Source organism: Anopheles coustani, chromosome 3, assembly GCF_943734705.1.
Source record: "Anopheles coustani chromosome 3, idAnoCousDA_361_x.2, whole genome shotgun sequence".
In the NCBI taxonomy this organism is placed as follows: domain Eukaryota; kingdom Metazoa; phylum Arthropoda; class Insecta; order Diptera; family Culicidae; genus Anopheles; species Anopheles coustani.
In genome coordinates this window covers 17,206,334-17,228,217 of record NC_071288.1, presented here as the reverse complement: position 1 = coordinate 17,228,217, position 21,884 = coordinate 17,206,334, and the positions used below count along the sequence as shown (strand labels likewise).

Below are 21,884 nucleotides of genomic sequence, written 5' to 3'. Positions count from 1 at the left end.
TCATTTTGCAGGGCTGCAGAAACTCTAGAAAAGTTCAACCGGAAAGAAATGGGTTTTTATTATTTGTAAACTAATTCTCAAACATTAAATCTTCTAGTCAAAGTTAATATGTTGTCCATGGTTCATTCAAAGAGTATCTATAATTTTTATAGGCACTTTAAGGCAAAGTGACCTTACTCTAAACATCGCGATAATTCATCGCTAAAACATCGACAGCTTTCACCAAACGGTATTTACAAAAAAAACTTTATTTGTTTTTGTTTACGTTCATAAACTCGTAGCTCAGGTTCATAAAACTTAAAATATTTTCAATTATATCAAAGAAATCACTAACCGAAATAAAATGAAGTACAAAAAGTGTGTTTGGAAAGCGATTATTGAGCGTATCCTTTGCGGTTACTTTGTTGTACAAAATTCAATGCTCGAGCTATTTGTTAAACGTTTCAACTATCAAATCCGATTAGGAACACCGAATGTGCACAATTTCATGAATCAATGGACTGTTTTCGATAACTATGGATAAATTTAATTATACAAACATCCATATCCATTTAAAAGTAGTGAGTGTTCCCTCGAGGGTTGATGACTAACCAGGACAAATTCCGGTACTTTCATGTACTAGCTTCTGTGAAGCGCATATATATACCACCGTCTGCGAAGATGCTGCCTCATTAGTTTCTAAACTTGTGACCGGCGAAGGTGTTAAAAAGATTCTTGATTTTTCAAGTTTGGATCGACCAAACGAAGTCATGGACGTACAACAGCTACCGTTTCTAGCGGAGTATTCAAAGAGCAACCGAGCTTCGTGTCGCTTGTGCAAGGAGAAAATTGAAAAGGATGTGCTCCGGCTTGCTGCGATGGTACAGTCGCCAAGGCATGATGGCAAGATACCCCAGTGGTATCATGAGGATTGCTTCTTCAAGAAACAACGCCCGAAATCCGAGGGCGATGTAGCCAATTTTGGGGCACTACGATACGAAGACCAGAAAAAAATCCGGAATGCTATCGGTAAGCATGCGGTTTCACGTGTTGATGCATTGATATCCCCTAGACCATGTTTTATCTATTTTTCTTTGCTCTGTTTAGCCTTATCTGCTGAAGGTATTGTAGCCACCGCTTGCGAATTGAAAGGCAAAGGCAAAAAACGAACGGCAGGAGAGACCTTATTTTTAAAGGATTACGGTGTAGAATATGCACCGTCAGGGCGCTCCATGTGTCGAGGATGCGAAATAAAGATCCTGAAGGATGAAGTTCGCATCAAGAAAGTTTCATATGATACAGAAGTTGGCATGAAATACGGTGGCCAATCGCTTTGGTATCATGCAGAATGTTTCGCTAAGCTCCGCTCGGAGCTGGGTTACTTTGAAAAGGCCGAAGTAATACCCGGCTTTGGTTCGATCAAACCTGACGATCAAGCAAACCTCAAGCAATTGCTTCCGTACGTATCGAAAAATCATAAATGTTTGCATATGAACAATAAGTATGAATTATACTTTCCTTATTCAACAGAGCTGTCAATGCTGAAGATGTGCCTACCAAGAAGATAAAGGAAGAGGTCAAAGATGAGGTGGAAAAGGCAAAGGACGATGAAGAAGAGAAGCAACTTGCGGCACAACAAGAAGCTTTCTACAAAATACGGGACACATTGAAGAACTTGCGGGTAACGAAACTGGAGCTTACGAAAATTCTTCAACACAACAAACAGGACGTTCCGGAAAGTACTAACGAGGTGCTCGATCGCGTTTGTGATATAATGTTGTTTGGTGCCCTTGAACGCTGCCAAAAGTGTGGTGGCCAATACGTTCTGCAGAAATCGTCGTACGTATGCATTGGCAATCTGACCGATTGGGTAAAATGTTTGAACGAAGAGAAAGCCCCACCTCGCAGGGCGACTACAATTCCGGCCGCCCTGAAGAAGGCTTATTCATTTTTGAATGATTACAAACCCGTCGTCAGAGATCGAACGATTCGTTACGTACCACCGAGCACAAGCGCGGCAATGAAGAACGTGATGAAAGAGGAAAATGTCCCAACGGAACCGAAAGTGAAGAGGGAGAAACCGCCCTTGCACAATCTTGAATTTTTAATTTGGGGTAAAACTCCCACACCGCAGAACCAGCTGAAGCAAAAAATTCAGAAACTCGGTGGAAAGGTGGTAAAGTATTTGGCCAGTCATACCGCTGCTATTATTTCTACCCCAAGAGAAGTCGAAAAGATGGGATACCGGATGTTGGAAGCGAAGCAATTGCAAATTCAAGTCGTGCCGGAAGATTTCATCGAGTGTGCCCAGGCGGGTAATGCCCTTTCGTATATCGTCAGCCAAAGTATCTGCGACTGGGGTTCGGATCCACAAACGCGCATTCCAGCTGGGGAAGAAAGCAAACCACGATCGAAAAAGAGCATCTACGAAAAACACGTCCCATCCACAATGAAGATACAAATGAAGAACGGACTTGTCGTTGATCCAGATTCCGGGCTTATTGGTGTAACACATGTCTATACGGATGATGAAGTGATTTACAACTGTGTGTTGAATAAGGTGGATATTCAGATGGATAATAATTCTTTTTATAAAATGCAGGTTCTTGAAGGGGATCTAGTAAAGAAGTAAGTATTGTTATACTAGTGCTAAGAGAATAGATAGCAAATTTTTAAAACATGTTTAATGATTGAATGTCTAATCATTTTTTTCTATCCGCTTTCCTGTAGGTATTACTTGTTTCGTTCTTGGGGTCGCATCGGCACTACAATTGGTAGTGTGAAAACGGACACATACTACACCGCATTTGATGCAATAGAGGCATTCAAGAAACAGTTCAAGGAAAAAACGGGTAATGAATGGGATCGTCACGATTCTGAGTATCAGAAGGTTCGAGACATGTTCTTCCCCATCGAGATCGATTATAGTGAAAAGAGGATGAAGCGTTTGCCGGCGGATAGCGATATCAAATCAGAGCTCTCGCTGCCCGTGCAAGATCTTGTACGTATGCTGTTCGACGTAGATGCCATGAACCGAGTAATGGTCGAGTTTGAGCTGGATATGGAGAAGATGCCTCTCGGGAAGCTATCCCAGCGCCAACTGCAATCGGCGATGAAAATTCTATCAGAAATATCTGATTTGATCGGATCGGGTGGAACGAATGCGCAGTTTATCGATGCTTCGAATCGCTTCTACTCCTTTATTCCTCACAACTTCGGCGTATCAGCCCCGAAGGTACTCGATACCCTGGGACAGGTGAAGGAAAAACAGACCATGATCGAGAGCCTGCTGGAGATTGAATTCGCCTATTCACTGTTGAACTCCGAGGAAGGCAAGAGCGACAGAAACCCTTTAGACGTCCACTATGAACAGTTGAAAACGGAAATCGAACCGGTTCTGCCAAGCTCGGAAGAGTTCGCTTTGCTTCAGAAGTATGTTCGCAACACGCACGCCGCAACCCACAACGGTTATGAACTCGAAATTGAGGAAATATTCCGTATCAAACGTAAAGGAGAAGAAGATCGCTACTTACCATTCCGTACGTTGCATAACCGTAAACTGCTTTGGCATGGTTCGCGCCTCACCAACTTTGTCGGGATTTTGACTAATGGACTCAAAATCGCTCCCCCAGAGGCACCCGCGACCGGCTACATGTTCGGTAAGGGTATCTACTTTGCCGATATGGTATCGAAATCGGCAAACTACTGTTGCACCCACCCGGCTGATCCGAAGGGTTTGATGCTGCTGTGCGAAGTGGCGCTCGGTGATGTGCAAGAGTTCAGTAATGCCCAATACGTTCAAAATCTACCAATAGGTAAGCACAGCGTAAAGGGTGTCGGTCACACGCAGCCTAATCCCAAAGCATCACATATCCGGCCGGACGGAGTGGAAATTCCGCTCGGCAAAGGTGTTCCCGTTAAAGGGGTAAATAGCCCATTACTTTACAACGAATACATCGTGTACGATGTGGCGCAAGTAAATTGTCAATACTTGTTAAAGATGAACTTCAAATATAAGTGCAATTATTTATGGTAAGCCATCTTTACCTTGAACATATTTTTTAAACCAAAAGAATTACAAAATTGAATTAGAACACTTTAAAATGTAAGTGCTGTGTATCACAGTGCCAAAAAATTAGAAAAGCTTCGCGAGCCTGCAATCAAAGTCGTAACCAAATAATTCACATTATTGTTTATTTGTTATCATAATTACCATTGGATGTAATGCAATTTAGCAAATAACATATGTTATCGCTTTTACGTATGGTATTACTACATTATTAAAAATTATACGAGAAACTGGAATAAAGGTTGAAACGAGGAACAACTTGTATGGCACAAATTCATGAAAATTCAAGCCAATGGTATTTTCAGATAATAAATTCATGTTTGAACGCGTGTTAGGAGATCAATCAAGTCATCAGCGGTTCATTACGTAACAAATGCATCGGTTAGTATTCCCCCTTCGTATCTAACTGAAATATCCGCCAATTGTCTACTAACGCCATTATTTCTTCTATTTTGAACTTTTTGATGAATTCCCATAAACGCATGTTTAGAATGGTTTCCCGCCAGCACGTTCCCAAATGTCAAACTAGACGCCGGAATCTTCTATTCCGATGTAACTTCACGTTGCTTGTTTCACGTAGTGCGTAGATTCTCTCGTCTGTTAATTATCTGTATTTTCCGTACCGTTGAGAAGTTATTTCTTCAAGTTTTCACCGTTCATAGCAATGGACGCACAACAGTTACCATTTCTAGCGGAGTATTCTAAAAGCAACCGAGCTTCGTGTCGATTGTGTAAGCAGAAAATCGACAAGGATGTGCTCCGGCTTGCTGCGATGGTACAGTCGCCGATGCATGATGGCAAGATAGCCCAGTGGTATCATGAGGATTGCTTCTTCAAGAAACAACGCCCAAAAACCGAGGGCGATGTAGCCAATTTTGGGGCACTACGATACGAAGACCAGAAAAAGATCCGGGATGCTATAGGTAAACATGATGTGATTTTCAGTTGAACGAAACGGTTCCCCCTTGACCGTTTAATATTGTTTGGTTGTCCCTTTGTAGCATTATTTGCCCAAGGTGTTGTGCCTGCCGCCGGCGGATCGAAGGGAAAAGGCAAAAAACGCTCGGCTGGAGAAGCTCTATCCTTGAAGGATTTCGGTGTAGAATATGCACCGTCCGGGCGCGCCATGTGTCGAGGATGCGAAATAAAGATCTTGAAGGATGAAGTTCGCATCAAGAAAGTTTCGTATGATACAGAAGTTGGCATGAAATACGGTGGTCAACCGCTTTGGCATCATGCAGAATGTTTCGCTAACCTCCGCTCGGACTTGGGTTACTTTGAGAAGGCCGAAGTACTACCCGGTTACCGTTCAATGAAGCCTGAAGATCAGACCAAGTTAAAGCAATTGCTTCCGTGAGTATCTAACAATTTTACAAGCACAATTTTGCAAAATTACCACGATCACTTATTATCCTTCTATTTTCCACAGTGCCATCAAGGCTGAAGATGTGCCTACCAAGAAGATTAAGGAGGAAATCAAAGATGAGGTGGACAAAGCAAAGGAAGATGACGAAGAGAAGCAACTTGCGGAACAGCAGAAAGCTTTCTACAAAATACGGGATAAGCTGAAGAATTTGGGGGTTAAGAAATCGGAACTCATTGAAATTCTCGAGTACAACAAACAGGACGTCCCGGAAGGTACTGATGCTGTCCTGGATCGTGTTTGCGATATCATTTTGTTTGGTGCCCTTGAACGCTGCAAAAAGTGTGGTGGGCAGTATGTTTTGCAAAAATCGGCGTACGTATGCATTGGAGATCTGACCGATTGGGTAAAATGTTTGAACGAAGAAAAAGCCCCTCCTCGCAAGAAGACAAAAATCCCGACCGCTTTGAAAAAAGCGTACTCATTTTTGAAGGATTACAAATCGGTCGTCAGAGATCGGGCGATTCGTTATGTGCCACCGAGCGCAAGCACGGTACTGAAAAACGTTAAGAAAGAGGAGGGTCTCCCGACGGAACCGAGAGTGAAGAGGGAGAAACCACCTCTTTATGATCTAGAGTTTGTCATACTCGGTAAAACGCCTACACCGAAGGAGCAGCTGAAGTTAAAAATCCAAAAGCTCGGTGGAAAGGTGGTAACAAAAATCGCCAGTCATACCGCCGCTGTTATTTCCACTCCGGAAGAAGTTGAAAAGATGGGCTCCCGGATGCTGGAAGCGAAGGAAATGCAAATTCAAGTCGTGCCAGAAGAATTCATCGAGTGTGCCCAGGCGGGTAATGCACTTTCGTTTATAACGAGCCAAAGCATATGCGACTGGGGTTCGGATCCGCAAACGCGCATTCCGACCGAGGAAGAAAGCAAATCACGATCGAAAAAGAGCATCTACGAGAAACACGTCCCATCCACCATGAAATTACAGTTAAAGAGTGGGCTTGTCGTCGATCCAGATTCTGGACTGGCTGACAAAGCACATGTCTATAAGGAACACGATGTCATTTACAACTGCGTGTTGAACAAGGTGGACATCCAGCAAGATAAAAATTCCTACTATAAATTACAGGTTCTCGAAGCTGATCAGGGTAAAAAGTAAGTATTTAATGAGAATTTCAAGCAACCACTCGACTTTTGGGTTCGTTTGTTAATCAATATTTCTTCCAGATATTGGCTGTTTCGTTCCTGGGGTCGCATCGGTACCACAATTGGTGGTACCAAGGTGGAAAGTTTTAAAACCAGCTACGACGCAATGACGGCATTTGAGGATATGTTTGAGGATAAAACAGGGCTTGAGTGGGACCGTCACGATTCTCGTTATAAAAAGAATCCTGGTATGTTCTTCCCTATCGAGATCGATTATAGTGAGAAAAAGATGAAACGTTTGGCAGACGAAAGCAAAATCAAATCAAAACTGGCACCAGCCGTGCAGGATCTTGTACGTATGCTATTCGACGTAGATGCCATGAACCGAGTGATGCTCGAGTTTGAGCTTGATATGGAAAAGATGCCCCTCGGGAAGTTATCCCAGCGCCAACTGCAATCGGCTATGAAAATTCTATCAGAAATATCTGATCTGATTGGATCGGGTGGAACGAATGCGCAGTTTATCGATGCTTCGAATCGCTTCTACTCCTTTATTCCTCACAACTTCGGAGTATCAGCCCCGAAGGTACTCGATACCCTGGAACAGGTGAAGGAAAAACAGACTATGCTCGAAAGCTTGTTGGAGATTGAATTCGCCTATTCACTGTTGAACTCCGAGGAAGATGAGAACGGCAAGAATACCCTGGACGTCCACTATCAGCAGTTGAAAACAGAAATCGAGCCGCTCGAGCGTAAATCAGAAGAGTTCAGTTTACTTGAGAAATACGTTCGCAACACGCACGCTGCAACGCACACAACCTACGAACTCGAAATTGAGGAAATATTCCGTATCAAGCGAAAGGGCGAAGATCGTCGCTTCCAACCATTCCGCAAGTTGCATAATCGTAAACTACTCTGGCATGGTTCGCGCTTGACCAACTTCGTAGGTATTCTAACACACGGTCTGAAGATCGCTCCTCCGGAGGCTCCTGTTACGGGTTACATGTTCGGCAAGGGTATCTACTTTGCCGACATGGTATCGAAGTCGGCAAACTACTGTTGCACTAATTCAGCCGACCCGAAAGGATTGATGCTGCTGTGCGAAGTAGCGCTTGGCGACATGCAAGAGTATACCCAAGCACATTATGTTACGAAACTGCCTACCGGCAAGCACAGTGTAAAGGGCATTGGGCGCACGCAACCAGACCCCACCGCATCCCACAAACGACCGGACGGAGTGGAAATTCCACTCGGTACAGGTGTTACCGATGAGAAAACGAAGAGTTCTCTGTTGTACAATGAATTCATCGTTTATGATGTTGGCCAAGTTAACTGCCAGTATTTGTTCAAGATGAATTTCAAGTACAAATACTAACTTATTTTCACTTGGACCTGAATTTTATAATCTCAACTATATTTCACCACTTCTTGTTCTTGAATATCCAATGTCGAATTATGCCTATTTTCGTGTAATCCATGTAACGAATGAAATCATCACACAGTTATAAAATAAAACAAAAAAAGCTGCTTATAATTGATGTACCAGGTAGAAATGTATTCAGCACCTTTGTCAAGGATTTACGCCATAATAAAAAAACAAAGTTAAGTTACATAATCGTAGTTACATTTATTTGTAATTTACCAGCATTCCACGATGCATTGCACCACGCTGTATCCCGTTTGATATTTAAAGTTTATTTTTTGCCCGATGAAAAAAAAACTGACATATTGGCCAGTCCCACCTTCGTGTGAGATAAACAATAACGCAGTTGGTGTAGTGCGCATTTCGAAACGAAGCTTTGGATTTCATTCGCGCAATAATAGTGTTCCTCTTGAGAAATTAAAAGTACTTGGCAATAATAAAGATGTGCGGGCCGAGAGTCACTCAAAACCATTACTTCATGCCAGATCTTGAAGTGCAGTGTGGTTTGGTCTTCCTCAGGTGCTCGTAATCTGTCTAGGTGATTTCGGCTAAGTTACCCGATGCATCCAAGTAACACCGTATTCGTCGACCATCAATGACGGCGTAGTTATATCTAAGTCCACGTACGCCTTTTCAATATGGGAGACCAAAAGTTGCCATTTATAGCGGAGTACTCTAAAAGTAATCGCTCACGGTGCAGAACTTGTAATAACACAATAGACAAGGACGTGCTACGGCTGGGTGTCATTGTACAGGCAACGGGTTTCGATGGTAAAATACCGGCATGGCACCACGAGGGTTGTTTCTTCAATCGAGCACAGTCGACCAATGAAGAAAATGATTCGCTACCCGTATCCGAATGGGAAATAGCGCGCTTCCAACAGCTACGATATGAGGATCAGATAAGGCTGCGCGATAAGATTGGTATGTTTGTCTGAAAACTCCGATGCATATTTCATAGTTTAAATTCCATGTTTAATTTTAACGAGTTTTCTATGTGCTTATTCAGCTTCTACCGTTACCATCGCTGCCTTTGAAGTATCATCATCCGAAGATGAAGCAGATAAAGAAATCAAACCCGATAAAACAAAAAAGGATATCAATGAGGGTGAATGTTCTACAGCGATGTCAATTTCTTGCTCAAAATGTAACAGAATAATTGAAAAGGATGAGTTCGTTAAGGAAACTATAGATGGCAAGGACGCATGTTTTCACTTTGTATGCTTCCGTGAGGAGTCTACGGTAGGACAGCAAACCAAGCACAAGGACCTCGAAACAATCGATTTGGTTTCTGGGTGTAGTTCCCACGAAGTTGTTCAGTAAGTAAGCACACGAATTTAATTTTTTATTAAACTAATGATGTTTATGTTTATTGCAGTGTCTTAGACGATGATTATGCATCTAAAAAGAATAATCAATTGGAATTAAAAAGTACGGTAAACAGTGGAGTTGTAACTACGGGATCCTTGACAAAAAAGATAACCGATCATCAGGCCATTGAAACCATCGACTTGGTTTCGGCGTGTAGTTCGATGGAAAAGCCCAGACTGGCTCAATCCCACGAAGTTGTTTAGTGAGTAAACAATGAATTAAGTGAACTATAAATTGTATTAAACTGATGTTTTTTTATTGCAGTGTTTTAGATGACGATGACGTACCTGCAAAGAAGACCAAATTGGGATTAAAAAGCATGGTAGATGGAAGTGTTGCAACAACACAAGAACAACAAATTGCCGAGCAGCAGAAAGCCTTCTACGCACTTCGTGATCGGTTGAAGGCATTCAATATCGACAAGTTAGATCTCGTGAGGGCACTGCGATATAACGATCAAAACGTTCCGTCCGGGCTGGATGCGATATTGGATCAACTCTGCGACGTTATGATGTTTGGGGCGCTAGAATGTTGCCCAAACTGTGGTGGACAGTTTGAATTTCAAGAGACGGCCTACGTCTGCAGGGGGAGCCTTACAAAGTGGACGAAATGCCTCAACAAAGTAACGGTTCCACTGCGTAGAAAAACGGAGATTAGTGCCGATCTGAAGAAAAAGTATATAATTTTCCGAGAGTACGAGTGCGTCTTGGGCAATCGTATCATTCGCCAAATGACGCAAGTACCGTTTAATGGAGAAAGAAGTATCAAGGAACGAAATAAAACTAAGCAACAACCGCTGGCTAATATGCAGTTTGTCATAATAGGCAAACCGGCAAAAACGGAGAAGCAACTGACTGCAAAAATCTTACAAATGGGAGGCAAAGTGGTGCAAGAAATCACTAAACATACTGCCGCCATCATTTCCACCAAAGAAGAAGTACAACTTATGAGCAGCCGAATACAGGAGGCAAAAGACCTGCAGATTCAGGTAGTACTGGAAACATTCATCGAAAGTGTCACTGGCGGGGATGTGCTGTCCCTTATCGCTAGCCAGGCGATTTGCGACTGGGGTTCGGATCCACATACACGCTCCCCGACTAAGTCGGAGGCAGTCAAATCGCTTCCTTCAAAGATGAAATTTCAAATGAAAAGTGGCCTTATCGTCGATCCAGACTCAGGACTTACAGAACAAGCGCACGTGTACAAAAAAGGGGATGTAATTTACAACTGCGTTTTGAATTTGGTGGACATACAGCGGGATTTAAATTCTTACTACAAGATGCAGGTTTTAGAAGAGGACAACAAAGAGATGTGAGTGTATAGTGTTATTATAATTTTAAACACATCTCTCAAAAATTATTATTTGTTTCGCATTTTCATTTTAGGTACTGGTTATTCCGAGCATGGGGCCGCATCGGGACAACCATCGGTAGTCATAAGTTGCAGGAATTTAAGAATGCCAATGGAGCCGTGGAAGAATTTCACGAATTATTTTTTCAAAAAACACGCAACAATTGGATTCGGCATGATTCACCATATAAAAAACAAGCGGGCCTTTTTTTCCCGATCGAAATTGACTACAGTGAAAAAAATATGAAATCATTGACGGAAGATAGTGCGGTCAAATCAAATCTGAAACCCGCGGTTCAGGATCTGATGCGTATGATTTTCAACGTGGAGGAAATGAATCGTGTAATGCTCGAGTTCGAACTGGACATGGAGAAGATGCCACTCGGCAAGCTGTCGCAGCGTCAGTTACAGTCTGCTATGACTGTGCTGTCCGAGATTGCACTGTTGATTGCTGGCAGAGGATCACCGACGCAATTTATAGATGCTTCAAACCGGTTCTACTCTTTTGTTCCTCACAATTTCGGCCTTAACTCCGTTAATGTGATCGATACGGTGGCCCAGATAAAGGAAAAGCTAGCGATGCTTGAAAATTTAATGCAAATAGAGTTCGCATATTCGTTGCTAAATGTTGACAAATCGAATGATGGCAAAAGCGTGCTGGACGTACACTACGAACGGTTGAAAACGAACATCGAACCGATGGACCGGAGCACGGAAGACTTTGCTTTGCTTCAGCAGTACGTTCGAAACACGCACGCCGCAACGCACAAGGATTATGAACTGGAAATTGAGGAAGTTTTCTGCGTGAAAAGACAAGACGAAGATAAACGCTATGAGCCTTTCCGGGGACTACATAACCGTAAGCTACTTTGGCATGGTTCGCGCCTCACCAACTTCGTCGGGATTTTGTCCAATGGTCTCAAAATAGCTCCTCCAGAGGCACCTGCAACGGGGTATATGTTCGGCAAGGGTATCTACTTTGCCGACATGGTATCGAAGTCGGCGAACTACTGCTTCACCAATCCGGCCGATTCGAAGGGATTGATGCTGTTGTGCGAAGTGGCACTCGGGGATATGCAAGAGTATACGCGAGCCAGTTACGTGGAAAAGTTACCATCCGGCAGGCACAGCGTCAAAGGTATTGGTCGTACACAACCGGACCCGACCGCATCACACATCCGGCCAGATGGAGTGGAAATTCCGCTCGGCAAAGGTGTTACCAATGAGAGCATGGACAGCTCGTTACTGTATAACGAATTTATCGTTTACGACGTGGCCCAAGTGAACAGCCAGTATCTTTTAAAAATGAAATTTTTGTACAAAGTATAATTTGAAAAAGCGAAACCAGTAGTGGTCCTAACGAGCGCGAATAAAAATGAAGCTTAAAGGATTTATGGGTGCGCTTAACTGGAGCGGACCAAAAATGTATTCGCGACTGGCCATTTTTGCCCCGACTTCCCTTATTTATAAACTCGACCCGGAGGCGATGGCTGACCTCAAGCCGAAGTGACAGCTGGCGTTGGGAATGAAAACCGTTCCTAACATACATATTACTAAAACTTATAAATAAACTTATAACAGCCGTCCGGATCAACCTATTGACCTGACCGCACGCCAGTCAAAGCAGAATCTCGGATTGGAGTGATCACAATCCTAATCAATCTCGATTTGAATCGTCAAATTGAAAAGATAGTAGATTACTAATTGCTACGTGTTTTCTGCCCAAATACTTATATGTAACTCACGTACTTTGATGGCCTACTTTGATTCGATGGTTATATTACAAATTGTCCAACGGAACATTGCATACAGGTCATTGTATACAAGTTTGTAAAGAATGTGAAGTCGATTTAAAAGTTGTACACTTCAGTAATATATTCGGTTGTCGATTTATTTTTTTGAATAAACTATGGAACCACACGTGACTACAGCTCGAACGGTTTAAGTATAAGCGTATGATGAAACATATAGACCGGTAAAAAAGTTAATATCTGACGATACAATTCTATAATACACAATAATTGATGTTTCTTCAATTCAGTTATAATTTCAAGCTATTCTTATTTGCCACAGGCTTTCAACATGTTTCGTACACTACACTATCTATCGTTATTTCATCAATTTTTTCCACTACTATTGTAACAGTAAAGGACATTTAATAGATAGCATGTGCAATCGCCGTTCTAGCAGGGGGGTCTTTAATTTATCACCGATTGTTTAATGCCGTCGAGACAAACAACGCGTGCATAGTTTAATCTGTGTTGCGGTCGCACAAACATGCGAGCCAGTTTTAAGGAATTCCCCATGCCTTTGAAGTCCTACGTCATCGAAAACGGCCGCAAAAAATATACAAAGCCTTCTACTGTGGCATGGTACAAGACTCGGAAACCTGCGCAGAGAGAATGGTTGGTAACCGATCGTTCGAGCCCTTTTCTAATCGTAGTATTTTAACGTGCCAAAGGTGGATAATAAAGCTTATCGGTCTCTGATAGGATAAGGTAGTCCGATCCGTCCCCCGCGTTGGTGAGAAGTAAGAAAAGAAGCAAGAAAAGTCTGCGAAGCTGGAAACCATATAAAAAGGGGTCGTACACCTGCGGCCGCCAGTTCTGCGTCGGAAGGATGCTCAAGTTTGCAGTAATCTTGTCGTTGTTGGCCATCGCTGCGCACGCGCAGGATGCGGTAGGTTAACCACTCCGTAGGGAAGCTCTTCGATAAAATTAACAAGCACGGTACATTTGCTTGTTTTGTTCCTTTTAGTCCCGTCCTATCATTAACACCAGTGGGGGCCAGATCCAAGGTGTAACGTCCAGCTGCGGCCTGTTCTGTAGCTATTTCGCGTTCAACGGAATCCCGTACGCGCAGCCTCCGGTCGGTGATTTGCGCTTCCGCAACCCCCGTCCGCACCAGGGCTGGCAGGGAGTGAAGGATGGTAGCGAGCACAGGGAAACCTGCCCGTCGGGCGGTTTCCTAGGCGGTGTGTCGGGCAGTGAGGACTGTCTCTACCTGAATGTGTACACGCAGAACTTGATCGGATCGCGCCCGGTTATGGTTTGGATTCACGGTGGCTCGTTCACCGGGGGTTCCGGCAACTCGTGGATCTATGGCCCTGACAACCTGGTACCGGAAGACGTAGTGGTCGTCACGATCAACTACCGTCTCGGCATTCTTGGATTCTTCAGCACGGACGACACGCACGCGGCCGGAAACTGGGGCATGAAGGATTGCGTGATGGCGCTGCAGTGGGTGCGCCAGAACATTGCGGCTTTCGGCGGCGATCCGAACAACGTGACCATCTTCGGTGAGAGTGCCGGTGGAGTGGCCGTGCACTTCCTCGTCCTGTCGCAGAAGGCGTCCGGTCTGTTCCACAAGGCGATCGCCCAGTCCGGCACGGCCCTGGTGCCATGGGCGTTCCAGTACCGACCGCGTGAGTTGGCCTACCATCTGGCCGATAAGTTCGGTTACTCGCACGATAGCGCCCAGTTGGTGCAGAGCCTTCGCAATACACCCATCGAGTCGCTGATCAACGCTCAGGATGGCTGGTTGGACATTCCGATCCCGCGTGGCTTCAAACCGTTCGACTTTGTCCCCAATGCGGAACCGGTTAACTCGCCGGAAGAAACCTTCCTTACCCAGCTGCCGATCGATATCCTCAACGCCGGCACGTTCAACCACGTCCCATTCATTGCCGGATACATGAGCATGGAGAGTCTGTTCATGGTGTACGAGCACACGATCGATAGCACCGTGTGGCAATCGTTCACGCAGAACCCGGATTACTTCGTGCCGCACTTCTGGAACATTCCGCACGGTACGGCCGCATCGGCTGCCGTCAGCCAGGGCTTGCGCAATGCGTACTGGCAGGATCGGCCGCTGAACGACAACATCATGGTCGAGTGGCTCACCTTCCACACCGACCAGCAGTTCATCTACGGCATTGACAAGACGATCCGTCTGCATGCCCAGCGATCCTCCGCCCCGACCTACTACTACCAGTTCAGCTTCGATGGTGACCTCAACCTGGTCAAGCGCTTGCTGCTGCTAGGCAGCTGGCCCGGTGCGATGCATGCCGATGATATCCCGTACCTGTGGTCGGTGACCGACCTTACGCTCTCGCCAATCCTGCCGACGAATCATGCCCGTACCGTAAGCAACCGGTTCGTCCGTATGTTCACCAACTTTGCCCGGTTCGGCAATCCGACCCCGAACGCGGTCGACACACTGCTGCAGAGCCGCCAGTGGCTGCCGGTCACCTCCGCCACCGTGAACTACATGGACATTGGGCACGACCTGACGACCAGCGTCAACCCGAACGGACAGCGTACGGCCGTTTGGCATGATCTCGAGGCGCGCTATGCCAACGATCCGTTCCGTTTCCCGCGCAACTGAGGGCTATAGTCCCGGTCGCACAAACGCATCTGATTATCATAAGAGGTTATATACGAGCGATCGCTTGTTTCGCGGTCTAAATCGATAGGACATTAAAGGATACAATTTCATACATAATTTGGTGTCGTTGATTCTATTACATTGACTGACCGCCTCCTAGAGCATATCCGTTTTCGGTCTGCCCCCCCGATGCGACTCCATATATCTTATCCGAACCTCAATTGTTTCTATTAACATGAAGGCATTCAATGGATACGAATCCGGTTGAAATAATAATGTTCTACGCGTCTGATTTAGAGTTAGTTGCTCTGTTGAAGCTGGCTCCGCTAAGTGGTGTTGACCAGACGAAAAGGATCTTCAACAACTTACGGATTGCAGTATCATACACACATTCGAAAATAGTACTGGAAATGTTGGCCTTTGATCAAATCCGAATATCTGATCTGAGACTTGCTTAAAGGTGGATTTAAAAACAAGCGAAATCTCCTTCGTAAATACAATTTTTACAACCGATAGTACCACCAGGTGCGATTCGGGAGTAAAGTATGATTATAATTCGATTATCCATAGCTATAAAATGCGAATTTGCTTTCGCAGTTAAACAAAACGTCCGCATCATGATACCATTATCTTATCGATAATGCGTACCCCGACTGGGCCGTTAATGCTTCCCTCTTTCCAATGGCACATTGTGATGTTGATCTTATTATAAAAGGTTCCAGACACGTTGCAGGGGTCCGATTTCACACCATCATCCAGATACGGTCGACTCTTGACCACAAACACGCGTAACTGACGTCACTAGAGCAGGCCCTCATCGCAGAATGTTGTTCCGTGCTGTAGGGGAGATTATTGTGTTCGTGTTGATAGCTGTTTGTTACGTTGCCTCGCAGGATCCCGCGAGACCGATTATCACCAGCCCTGCTGGTCAAGTGCAAGGAACAACCGAATCGTGTGGCCTGTTTTGTAGTTACTATTCGTTCAAAGGAATTCCGTACGCAGAACCACCGGTAGGGACGAGACGTTTTCGGAATCCCGTCCCCCATGGCGGGTGGACAGGGGTACGTGATGGGTCTAGCCACGGGTCGGATTGTCTGCAGGCGAGCGTGATCCCGGGAGCGGTGCGTGGTAGTGAAGATTGCCTGTTTCTGAACATCTACACCCAGCTGCTTGTGGGCCAACGGCCCGTGATGCTGTGGATCCATGGAGGCGGATACGGTGCCAATTCAGGCAACAGCGACGAGTTCGGTCCAGAGAAGCTGGTGCAGGAAAACGTGGTACTGGTAACGATCAACTACCGACTGGGAGCGTTGGGATTCCTCAGCACCGGCGATCGGTATGCCCAGGGAAATTGGGGGCTGAAGGATTGTCTGCAGGCGCTTCGATGGGTCCGAGCAAACATAGCCGCGTTCGGTGGTGATCCAAGCAATGTGACGCTGTTTGGTAATTCAGCCGGTGCTGCGTTGGTCCATTTGTTGGTGCTTGCTGACGCACCGGCCGATGAAGGCCTGTTCCATAGAGCGATCGCCCAAAGCAGCACCACGCTGGTTCCGTACGCCTTTCAACCAGAGCCGCGATTCTACGCCGACCGTATCGCCTCGGCGCTCGGTTTTGGCACAGACAGTAGCGTCTACGTGGAGCAGTTGAGGTCCATCCCGGCAGAGCAATTTATTCCCTTCCAGGAGGCAGCGTTTACAATTCCCGTGCCTCGGTTTCTGCGTCCGATCGACTTTGGGCCAGTCGTTGAGCCATTCGACGCACCCGAAGAGACCATCGTTCGACAGCGTCCGATTGAGTTGATCCGTGGACGTGGCCATCGAGTCCCCTTCATGGTAGGGTACACCGATCTGGAGGGTGGGTTTTTTACGGCCCTCGAGAACGCTATAGATCCCACCGTCAAGCCACAGTTCAACGCCAATCCGCACCTTTTGGTTCCCTTCTTCTGGAATGTTTCACCTGGCAGTGCGGCATCGACGCAGATTAGTAATGAATTCCGGAACCACTATTGGCAGGGTAGACCACTCGATGCGAGTGTGGACTACGAGTGGACGGTGTACCAAACTGACCATCAGTTTCTGTTCGCCATCGATCAGACGGTGCGACTGCATGCACAGGCCGCTCCGTCAGTGCCACTGTACTATTACCAGTTCGCGTACGATGGAGATTTGAATCTGTACAAGAAAATCTTCGGTGTTACGCACCCGGGCGCGATACACACGGATGAGTTACCGTACCAGTTCCACATACCGGCAGCTATGCTGGAACCGATCTCGCCGACTAGTCATGCGAACACCGTGAGCAGTCGTGTCGTGCGGATGTGGACCAACTTTGCTCGGACCGGGTAAGCAGACAGCTAAGGGATTCCTTGGACCGTTATCGCTATGACATGCATTATTTCTTCCAGCAATCCAACACCAGTGCAGGATGCATTATTGCAAAACATGCAATGGCCTACGGTGGGGTCCGACGGGGCAGGCTATCTTTCCATCGGACACGACTTAGTACCATGGCAGCAATCACCAAATCCTACCAGAATGTCTCTTTGGTACAACCTCCAGCAAACGTACGCCAATGCGCCGTTCGAAATTTAACTCTTAAGATTTCGTTCACTACCATCCACTTGGATGTTATTTAGGCTTCAACGAAGAAAAGATGATGTAACTTGAAAAATACTTGATGAGAAGTGATGTTTTTTTTTTTAAAGAAAAACGATCAGTGTTACTTACTCACTTCTTCGAGAAATGAAACCTTTATTTAAGACGACTTTGAGTCGGATTGGTTTTTTCCTTTCATTGAACTGTGATGTATATTTTGATAAATTCAACGCCTACTTCACTTGGTCGCTTGCTTATCGACCGGTGTGTAGTACATCGAGTCGATGAAGCATCTTGTAAAATCTCCTATCAGCTCGCGATCCGGGACGGACTGAGCCACGCCGTAGATTGCCATCTTACCTTCCACGGGTTTGGTGGGATTTTGCATGATAAGCGCCACCTTCGCGCGCACGTGCTCGATGAACTTTTCCGCCACACCGTTCTCGGTGTGCATGTACGTCACGCAGATGTGTATGCTGAAGCGAATGGAATATGATCAAGTTGGTTTATGGAAAACGTGAAAACCTTTGAAGCTGGCGCTTACCCGGAAGGAAACTGCAATGAGTTCAAATTCCATCCTAGGCTGTTCAATTCACCTCCGAGCAGATAAATGTCAAAGTCTCTCGACCCGATGCCGATCACGCTCGTTGCCGGCGTGCCGAAGATGAAGATGTTTTTAATGGCACGAAGTCTGGTGGGAGAGAAGAGGCAGTCGATGACTTTCTCATTCCGCAACTTTACGGCGGCTTCAATAACCACTTACTGTTGTTCGATGTAACGCGTCGTGTCGATGATACGCTTCGTTGCCTCGACGTAACCGTCCAGCCCAAAGTTCATCATGGTTGCCCACGTGGCTGCGATGATCCCTCCGGCGCGAGACCCGTTCACCGTCGGGGATCCGTACACGCCGCCAGGCCAGTCCGTTGTCACCGTGTACTGATAGTGACGGTATACCTTCTTTGAGTAAAGGATCACAGATGACCCCTTCGGGGTGTAGCCGTACTTGTGCGTGTCTGCCGAAATGCTCGTCACGCCGGGGATGCTAAAGTCAAACGGACGAACAGGATAGCCGGCACGTTTCATGAAAATGATCAAGAATCCACCCAAACAGGCGTCGACATGCACGGGGATGTTGTACTTCCGGCCAAGCTTTGCAATTGCCTCGATGTCGTCCATTGTGCCGTACGGGAAGTTGGGTGCCGAACCGACAAGCATGACCGTGTTCCGATTGATGGCTCGTTCCATCGCCGCAATGTTCACCTCCGTCGAATCGGCGTGCACCGGGACTACCTTTGTGAAAATTCCCAAATATTTAGCCGCTTTGTCGAATCCTGTGTGCGCTGTTACAGGAAGCACCATGTTCGGTTTCGTAATCCCACGATTTTCATGAGCATAATCGCGGTACGCTTTGCATGCCATCATGATTGATTCTGTGCCACCCGTTGTCATGGTACCGCAGGCGGACGGACTACCATGGAACAGGTTTGCGGTCATCCGTACGACTTCAGCTTCCATTTTGCACACCCCCGGGAACACATCGGGATGTAACGGGTTAGTGTACGACGCCTTACCATAAACTTCTGTCACCAGCTTTATCAGCTCTGGGTTGTAGTAGTAAACGGCACCGGAGATAAAGCCCTCCTTCCAGCGGTAATGACCGAGTTCGAGATAGTCGTCCACTTTCTTCAGTATTTCCCCGTGTCCTATTCCATCATTCGGTAGCTCCGCGTAGTAGTTACCCTTCTGGCTGATGTCCTTTACAAAGCCATCGTTGATCTTCTCGATTTCAGCGTCGACCCTCCGGCGCACAGCGGGTATAAGCCGGGCTAGTTTGAACACCTTCTTTTTGGCTCGCTGGTAAACACTCTCCTCTTGAAACAGCACTTGCCAGAGCCAGATCGTACCGAGCACCGTCGTCGTGGTGATGGCAACAATCTGCCACGGCTGCCGACCAGTGAAAACACGATCAATCGATCCCGTAACGAGCCTTACGTGGGGTTCCATGTCTTTGCGACACTAGCGTGCTGCCGGCTTGCTATGAGAATGTTTTTCTCTGTTCGCAAGGGTACAACGATCAACTTTTGAGGTGCAATCTCCGATAAGGCTGCTCACTGATAAGTCCGATGCATGGATGATAACGAGAAGATTAACGGTTACACTACTAGTATACTAACATGGCAGAAGGAGCAATTTAACCGACGGGTAGGAATGATACACCAAAAGGGATTCTAATGTTTTTCTAACAAAGAACAAGGCGCGGCTAACCGTGGATGGTCAGTCGCTTTGTGTCCCATATAAGGGACAACTGATATGAGTTGAATATTGCTTGTTTCAGAGAGGTTCCTCTTTACTTGATTGTAAACTTTTGGTTCAGTTCTGAAGGATGGTAACTGTTTTGACTCCATTACAAAGTAACAGCAGGTTAGCTCATAAAGTTTTATAAAACAAAAAAACATTTGCGTAAATTTTAAATGCTGAGTGCATGTTATGTTCAACTTTAATTTTATGCAATCTTTTCTCATTTATCTGATGGTAGATTTGTTAACATTTGTTATTTTTTCAGATTTTGTAGCTGATTCTGAAGAATCTCTAATCTTCAACAAACTGTCCAAATGTTTAATGCTTTTACCTGGAAACTCTTCCGGCGTTGGTAATGTTATTCCTTTTCAATGACAGCGGCCGCGTAAACAAAAACATAATTGGGACGCTTGGGAAACGAAAGTACGAGCCTTCAGTGGTATTTATTTTTGTGTATAAAAAGCCTTCCATTTTAAGTTAAATGTTGCGATGAATACAATAACAATGTAAGTAGTTTATTTACGCAAATAGCACATACGTTTATTGACACATCTTTTCGTTTTTAGACCCAGCACCGATCCGACCACCTTTTGTCGCGTGTGTTTTGCAGAAATTAACCTACTTATTTCAATCTGTCCAGATACGGTAAACGATAAAGTCACCCGACACCTTTTGCATTTGGTTAAAACTCACCTTGGGTTGGAGTTTGGAGGTGGGAATGATTTCCATTGTGCGGTCTGTGAAGTGTGCTACCGGTTGTTGCGGGAGTTTGATTTGCTGTACCAGAACGCCCAGCAGAATAACGAAGCGCTAAATGTGCTGGTAGATAGCGTGCTAAACAGTCAATCAAAATCGTACCAATCAACTGAAGATGCATTGGATATGCAGGACACCACAGTCGTAGAGATCGTCGGGCAGTCTTCTCCCAGAGCGGTAGTGCATGAAAGCAGTGTTGACAATGTACGCCACGTAAAAACGGAAGAAGAGGATTTTTTCGATGGTGAAATAATTCTCGAAGAGGTACCCTATACCGACACCAGCCACGAAGAGCATCAAGTGCACGTTTTCCATCTCGATGGTGAATTGCAGCAGGTGATCATCGCCGGAGAACGGAGCAGTAACAAAGGGTCTCGGAATGGTGCCAAATCGCCCGTGGTGTTGAACCGAGCTAGAGATGGCAGAAAACAAACGACCCCGTCAAATGGGCGTCCCCAACTGAAGCAAACCCCTGTACAGCGTTCATCGCACAAGGGTTCATTTCACAGCATGAAAACTCTCGAATCAGGCAGAACCGTGCCAAAAGTAATTCAACAACAACCACAAAAAACACCCACAATGGCCAGGCGAATGGAAAAAGATACTCGTACCATCCAAAGCAGAAAACTCTACCGGTGCAACAACTGTTCGAGCTTGTTTGGCGAGCAATCTAAATATTTCAACCACGATTGTATTTCGAAGACGCGACCACCCAGCACAGAAAGAAAGTTGATGCAATGCACCGTTAAGCCAGAACCGTACAGGTGCCCCAAGTGTAACGTTTGCTATCGACGCGAGATGCTGTTGGAAAAACATCTCTACGAGGCACACGGTGTCGTTAGTGAAAATTTTGGCATCACGTGCATGATCTGCCAAATACAGTTCTCTCAACGGCAAGACTATGAGCTGCATGTTGCGGCAATGCATTAGATTTTATATATTAAATTGATTGATTGATTTGTCGTATATAGTCTAGTAAAAAAGAAACAATGTGTAGTTTCTTTGTGTTTCACGTGCATCATTATGCATTCGTTTGGGTGAATGAAGTGAATAAATGTGTAAAACAATATAACAAAACTTCCCCCCATAATTAATTATGCAAAAGAAATGTGGAAACTTGTCATCATGCTGGCGTAAATT

The 21,884-nt window shown here is 45.5% G+C and overlaps 7 protein-coding genes across 8 annotated transcripts; 6 read left to right on the top strand and 1 right to left on the bottom strand.

The window, feature by feature from the left end:
* The first annotated feature begins 749 nt into the window (after positions 1 to 749).
* On the top strand, positions 750 to 4,110 carry LOC131258730 (poly [ADP-ribose] polymerase-like). Its single transcript, XM_058260106.1, has 4 exons — positions 750 to 1,008; positions 1,087 to 1,438; positions 1,510 to 2,607; positions 2,710 to 4,110. The coding sequence occupies exons 1-4, from the start codon at positions 750 to 752 to the stop codon at positions 4,013 to 4,015; spliced, it is 3,015 nt and encodes a 1,004-aa protein (XP_058116089.1). The 3' UTR covers positions 4,016 to 4,110.
* Positions 4,111 to 4,656: 546 nt separating this feature from the next.
* LOC131258728 (poly [ADP-ribose] polymerase) lies at positions 4,657 to 8,167 on the top strand. 2 transcript variants are annotated; one of them, XM_058260105.1, is made up of 4 exons: positions 4,657 to 4,971; positions 5,065 to 5,401; positions 5,478 to 6,575; positions 6,648 to 8,167. In XM_058260105.1, the coding sequence occupies exons 1-4, from the start codon at positions 4,713 to 4,715 to the stop codon at positions 7,939 to 7,941; spliced, it is 2,988 nt and encodes a 995-aa protein (XP_058116088.1). In that variant the 5' UTR covers positions 4,657 to 4,712; the 3' UTR covers positions 7,942 to 8,167. The 2 variants fall into 2 exon arrangements, with proteins under 2 accessions (XP_058116088.1, XP_058116087.1); XM_058260104.1 differs by having other exon boundaries at positions 5,050 to 5,401.
* A 208-nt stretch (positions 8,168 to 8,375) lies between these two features.
* LOC131258727 (poly [ADP-ribose] polymerase-like) lies at positions 8,376 to 12,054 on the top strand. The gene is made up of 5 exons (XM_058260103.1): positions 8,376 to 8,913; positions 8,999 to 9,308; positions 9,368 to 9,562; positions 9,625 to 10,671; positions 10,746 to 12,054. The coding sequence occupies exons 1-5, from the start codon at positions 8,628 to 8,630 to the stop codon at positions 12,037 to 12,039; spliced, it is 3,132 nt and encodes a 1,043-aa protein (XP_058116086.1). The 5' UTR covers positions 8,376 to 8,627; the 3' UTR covers positions 12,040 to 12,054.
* A 996-nt stretch (positions 12,055 to 13,050) lies between these two features.
* Positions 13,051 to 15,169, top strand: LOC131258731 (juvenile hormone esterase-like). Its single transcript, XM_058260107.1, has 3 exons — positions 13,051 to 13,115; positions 13,203 to 13,389; positions 13,468 to 15,169. Exons 2-3 carry the CDS (start codon positions 13,330 to 13,332, stop codon positions 15,094 to 15,096), a joined length of 1,689 nt encoding a protein of 562 aa, XP_058116090.1. The 5' UTR covers positions 13,051 to 13,115; positions 13,203 to 13,329; the 3' UTR covers positions 15,097 to 15,169.
* A 751-nt stretch (positions 15,170 to 15,920) lies between these two features.
* LOC131272027 (bile salt-activated lipase-like) lies at positions 15,921 to 17,751 on the top strand. Its single transcript, XM_058273639.1, has 2 exons — positions 15,921 to 17,437; positions 17,501 to 17,751. Exons 1-2 carry the CDS (start codon positions 15,921 to 15,923, stop codon positions 17,685 to 17,687), a joined length of 1,704 nt encoding a protein of 567 aa, XP_058129622.1. The 3' UTR covers positions 17,688 to 17,751.
* A 57-nt stretch (positions 17,752 to 17,808) lies between these two features.
* LOC131258732 (sphingosine-1-phosphate lyase) lies at positions 17,809 to 20,056 on the bottom strand. The gene is made up of 3 exons (XM_058260109.1): positions 18,454 to 20,056; positions 18,235 to 18,381; positions 17,809 to 18,166 (listed from the first exon to the last, which is right to left on the bottom strand). Exons 1-3 carry the CDS (start codon positions 19,692 to 19,694, stop codon positions 17,929 to 17,931), a joined length of 1,626 nt encoding a protein of 541 aa, XP_058116092.1. The 5' UTR covers positions 19,695 to 20,056; the 3' UTR covers positions 17,809 to 17,928.
* Positions 20,057 to 20,383: 327 nt separating this feature from the next.
* On the top strand, positions 20,384 to 21,823 carry LOC131258735 (uncharacterized). Its single transcript, XM_058260112.1, has 2 exons — positions 20,384 to 20,494; positions 20,555 to 21,823. Exons 1-2 carry the CDS (start codon positions 20,478 to 20,480, stop codon positions 21,672 to 21,674), a joined length of 1,137 nt encoding a protein of 378 aa, XP_058116095.1. The 5' UTR covers positions 20,384 to 20,477; the 3' UTR covers positions 21,675 to 21,823.
* Positions 21,824 to 21,884: the final 61 nt, after the last annotated feature.